Below are 4,909 nucleotides of genomic sequence, written 5' to 3' on the forward strand. Positions count from 1 at the left end.
GGAGGTGATGTGACGCATTTTTATTGGACTCCAAAGATGTTCAGTGACCTGACCCGATACTTCGTCCATAAAAGAGAAGCCTCTAGCAAATTGTTAGAAAATTCTAAAAGAAAATCAACACATGAATGAATTAAATCTTACATATAAAAAGAATGAAAATAATTAATACATATAAATAAAATATCAAATCAAATATGCTTACAAATTTATGTATTAAATTTCAGAAGGCCTTAAAATAATAATAATTATTATTATATTATTTATATATTAAAATCAAATAAATACTTTATGTGATCGAATAATTGACTACCCATCAATTCATGGAATATCTCCCGCTAATAAATGCGATTCCTAAGGTGAAAATAATAATTAAAAAAAATAATAAATTGTTCTTGTAGACCGGCTCACTGGCGTAGTTCCCAAAGGCACAGTGTCTCTGTTCTTAAAGCTGACTCGGATTCAACTCCTATGAGCTACCCATTACCAAACCACACCGCCTCCTTTACAATTAAAATAAAAGGTACTTTTAAGATTGACAAAACACACCGCACCAACCTCCCGCTCCACTATGAAAAATTATTAGGTGCGGAGTACGTATCGTTCTCATAAGTACTGGGTATCTAACGGTACCCAACAGTATCCAACAGTATTGAGTATGGGTACCGCTAGATACCAAATACTTGTGCGGATGGTTCTCCCCGTCCGCACTCCGCACCTCCACCGGACAAACTTTTGCCATTAATAAAATTGCTCAAGAATTAAAACTAATTCCAACAATGCTACACCAATATTTTACTAAATTATTTTCATGGGCTAAGAAAAAAATATTAGTGCTATTAATAATTATATAAATAATAAAAAAATATATCATTAGGGTCATAAATGAGTACATCATTTGGAGAAGAATCAAGATGTGACACATCATTTTTTTGCTGTGTATCACATCATTATGATTAACTTCCAGATCATCTGATGTTCACATAATAGTTTCTCCAAAAAACAAAAAACCGAGCCGAAATCATCTTTAACTTGAACATAATTAATTAATTTAGTTCAAACTCGAGCTCAATCCACTAATACAAATGGGCTCATGAACTCACGGCGGATCCACCTTAAGGCCGGGGGGCAATTGGCCCCCTTAAATAAAATTCTTTATTATATAATTCTTTAGGTAATTTACCTCCCTCCATTTATTTTTTAATATTTATTACAACCCCGCCATGAGAAGCTACCCACTTGAGCCCCCGACTTATCTGTAAAGTATATAATGATGAACAAATAGAAGTCAGAATAATTTTTATTGTATGAATATTTATGAAAAAAAAAATTACACTTTCACTTGTAAATTTGCCCCCCTAAAAATTAAAGTTGAATCCGCCCCTGCATGAACTGACGAGTGAACCAACTCACAAACTAACAAATTGAGTTGAAATTGACTCAAATTTGACTCGTTAGCTCATCAAACTCATCTCGTAAAGCTACTTATTTAGTCATCTTCATAATAAAAAAATGCAGGAAGTTATATAATACTAATTCTAGTATAAATTTATATGAAAAGATAATTAGATTCAGGCTGTAATTACAAAGGAAAATTAGAGATCTGCAGCAAAAGAAAATAAGTTTGATTTGCATTCGACAACCAAAAAGAGCTTACTTATTAAAATTATACTTGCTTTAATTTTTTTACATAACAGAGCAGGCGTTCGGGTTCTCGTCACTGAAGAGCTGCGGAGCGTACGATTGATACTCCGTCGGGTATCTCGGATAGTAATAATAAAACTCATTTTTCTTCAGCTCCAGGACCTTTCCGACGGTCGCCGCATCCTCCAGCGAGACACCTTCCTTCTTTTCCTTATCTTCCCCAGCTTCCCCTACTACGCCAGCCTCGGCCTTTTTCTCACCGTCGGCCTTTTTCTCATCGCTGGCGACGTCACCGGCTTTCTTTTCATCGCCGCCGCTGGACTTGTTTTTGCCGTCAGCCGGCAATGCGGCGGCTTCTTCCGGTTTTTTTTCGGCCGTGTCGGAGTTGACGATGACGGAGTGTTTGCCAGTTCGCTTGTAGACGTATTCTACGAGTTTTGATGGGTCCATTATGCCTTTCACAGTTACCTGAGAGGCCTTCAGATCCGGTTCCGCCGACTGTACTCCTGCTTTCAGGATTCAATTGTCATTGATTTCTTACTGAAAAATATAAATTTTATCCTTTTACTAACTAAAGAGTGACTTAATTCATAAAAAATACAATTATGATGGAACAAATCCAATCATACATGCAGCGATTTGCGAAAACCCAATCAAAATTGGGCGACCTGCAAATTTGGGCTACAATGATGCTTGAATCTCTTTCAATAAATGCCTGTGAGGGCAAATTAAAGAAAACTTGGAAGAAAAAATGGTAAGAAAATCTGAGCAGAATTTCAGATAAAGTAATTAACTGCTCATTCAAGCTTTGAGACAGATCCACCCAGAACTTTTGCAAATCTGCTTGACATTCAAGCACAGTAACATGTAAATAATGTATTTTGAACAAGTTGGCATCATTAATGCCTGGTTTGTAACCAGGAAGAAAAAAAAATGATTAGGATTATTTAATAATCAATAATAAGAGTTAAATGAAATAAAAATTGTGAAATAAATGAAATATATTCTTAACATTCCTTAAAGAGGGAAAGCTATAGGAATTCTTTTACAAAATACCAAAAATCATATTTTTATCCTTTGTATAATGTGAAAATTGTATCATATCATCGAGATATGCAGAATAAGAACAGAGGGTAAAAGAGGAAGGGGGCGAACTTAAGGATTGGAACGTCCAAGATCTGAACTTTGTTGGGTTCTGAAGCACTAAGAAGATTTAAATGAAAGAAAAGGATGTTTCAACTAAGAGTAGTTCTAGTTTCTCTTTCTAATAAAGTTATTAATAAGGATCTGCATTAGAATCTCCAATAGATCCCAAAACCAAAAGAAAAGACGACTGGAGTAAATTTAAAGATTGCCAGCTACATTACAGGTTATGGAAAGAAAGAGATGAAAGAGAGTTAAAAGTCAAACCTTTCATCTTAAGAATCCTCTTTTTGATCTCCTGCGCGCAGGCTTCACAATGCATGTGGACTTTAAGCACGACAGAGATAACCGGCGGCTGAAAAACACGAAAGCAAACCACAAGAACAGTAAAAATACAAATTTTAGTCAAAGAGTGATATGTATTCTAGAAATGTTAGGATAAAGAGCAAAGCAACCTCCTTCTTCTCCTCCGGTTTGGGTTTCTCTTCCTTTTTCTCTTCTTCATTCTTTTCCGGCTTCGGTGGAGGCAGGGGAGTTAGGAGCTCCACCTTACGACCGCTCTTCTTCTGCACTCTCTCCACCACCTTCAAAGGATCCTCCGCCGCCTTCTTCCCCTTAACCACCACCTTATGCGTTTTACAGTCCGTCGTCACTTCTTCCACTCCTAACCAAAATTACAAAAAGTAAAAAAATAAAATAAAAATACCTTTGAAGAAAAAAAAACAGAGAACAGAGATTTGTCAAAAAAGAGAAAGCAGAAGACTGTAAAAATCAATGCTAAAGATACCATCGAAACCCTTAAGACTCCGCTTAACTTTGCGGGCACAGCCTTCGCAATGCATGTAGACCCTCATTAAAATCTCCTCCGGAGGTGGTGGAGGCGCCGGCGCTGACTCTGCCTTTCCGTCCTCACCGCCTTCCTTCTTTCCCCCGTCCCCGCCGCCTTGTTCGACACCACCACTTCCACCCTCTTTCCTCCCTTCTTCTGCCTTATTTTTTTCCCCTTCCGCCTTGGTTTCAGCTTTCTTTTCTTCAGCCTTCTTCTCCTCTGGCTTTTTCCCCTCCTGCCCAAAACCAAGAAGAAAAGCGATAAAAAAACAGAACTTTATATTTATATATGAGAAGTTGAATATGGAAAGGGATGACGCCAAAGAAGAATGAGACCTCTCCCATTATCCTTTCCACCTGCGGCGATGCGATGCTCCGGCAATGCTTTCTCCTACTTCCCTAACCCCCCCGCTCCCGCTCTCTCTCTCTCTCTCTCTTTCTCTCTCTCTCTCTCTCTCTCTCTCTGCGCACCTCTCGTCTACCTCAACTCGCTGTTTCTTTCTGTTGCTACTCGGGAGATGGAAATTTAAGTGGGGGACACGTGCACAGTGTGAGCATCGCACGTGCCAAAATCTTTTACCTACGATTACGGATTATCTGCTCCGCGGAATACTTTTTTACTTAAGATAAAACTTAATCGGACCGTTATTCTAAAACAAAAAATAGCATATATCTTCTACTTTTAAAATCCAAATATTTTTAATTAAAATTTTTTTCTCTTTAACTTTTATATTTATCCCCCTAATAATTTTAAACTAATTCAAATTCACATTTAAAAAAAATAATGATGTAAATTTCTCAATTTTCAACCTAAAGCCTGTTAGAAATATGGGGACCAACGTCATGTGCGATTTAAACTGTACCGGCGGTGTAGAGAAAACCACATGCATGAGACTTCTCATACGGGGTTATACGCGGTGAAATGGATACTCGACATTTTCCAGACTTCACCAATACACCCAAATAACACCCGCTTATTCATGGCTAGAAAGGTGCCACGTAGTGGAGGTGAACTTGGGTGTGGCTGTGGAAATTCAAGTGATAGGCCGTGAAATAATTACAGTACTTGCTAAAAATGAGCAGCAGTAAATGAGAAAAAATCTAAGAATTGTTTAACGAAAATTTATTTTTATTTTCTACATTACAGTGGATAAAGAGACTTTCCTTAAAATGAAGCGGAAAGCTCCACTTAACGGTCGCATTTAATAAATATTTTGGCGTTTGAATGAAGATTTGTGTGCCTATATCGGTATAGGTTTGTTCAGATATTTTACAGGCACCAAACATATTTCGGGTA

The 4,909-nt window shown here is 37.4% G+C and overlaps 1 protein-coding gene across 1 annotated transcript; it reads right to left on the bottom strand.

Annotated features, from left to right (window-relative positions):
* Positions 1-1,674: 1,674 nt before the first annotated feature.
* On the bottom strand, positions 1,675-4,067 carry LOC110101955 (heavy metal-associated isoprenylated plant protein 7). The gene is made up of 5 exons (XM_020830070.2): positions 3,949-4,067; positions 3,572-3,848; positions 3,240-3,448; positions 3,052-3,139; positions 1,675-2,147 (listed from the first exon to the last, which is right to left on the bottom strand). Exons 1-5 carry the CDS (start codon positions 3,955-3,957, stop codon positions 1,684-1,686), a joined length of 1,047 nt encoding a protein of 348 aa, XP_020685729.1. The 5' UTR covers positions 3,958-4,067; the 3' UTR covers positions 1,675-1,683.
* Between the last annotated feature and the right edge of the window lie 842 nt (positions 4,068-4,909).

Source organism: Dendrobium catenatum, unplaced genomic scaffold, assembly GCF_001605985.2.
Source record: "Dendrobium catenatum unplaced genomic scaffold, ASM160598v2 fragScaff_scaffold_414, whole genome shotgun sequence".
Taxonomy (NCBI): domain Eukaryota; kingdom Viridiplantae; phylum Streptophyta; class Magnoliopsida; order Asparagales; family Orchidaceae; genus Dendrobium; species Dendrobium catenatum.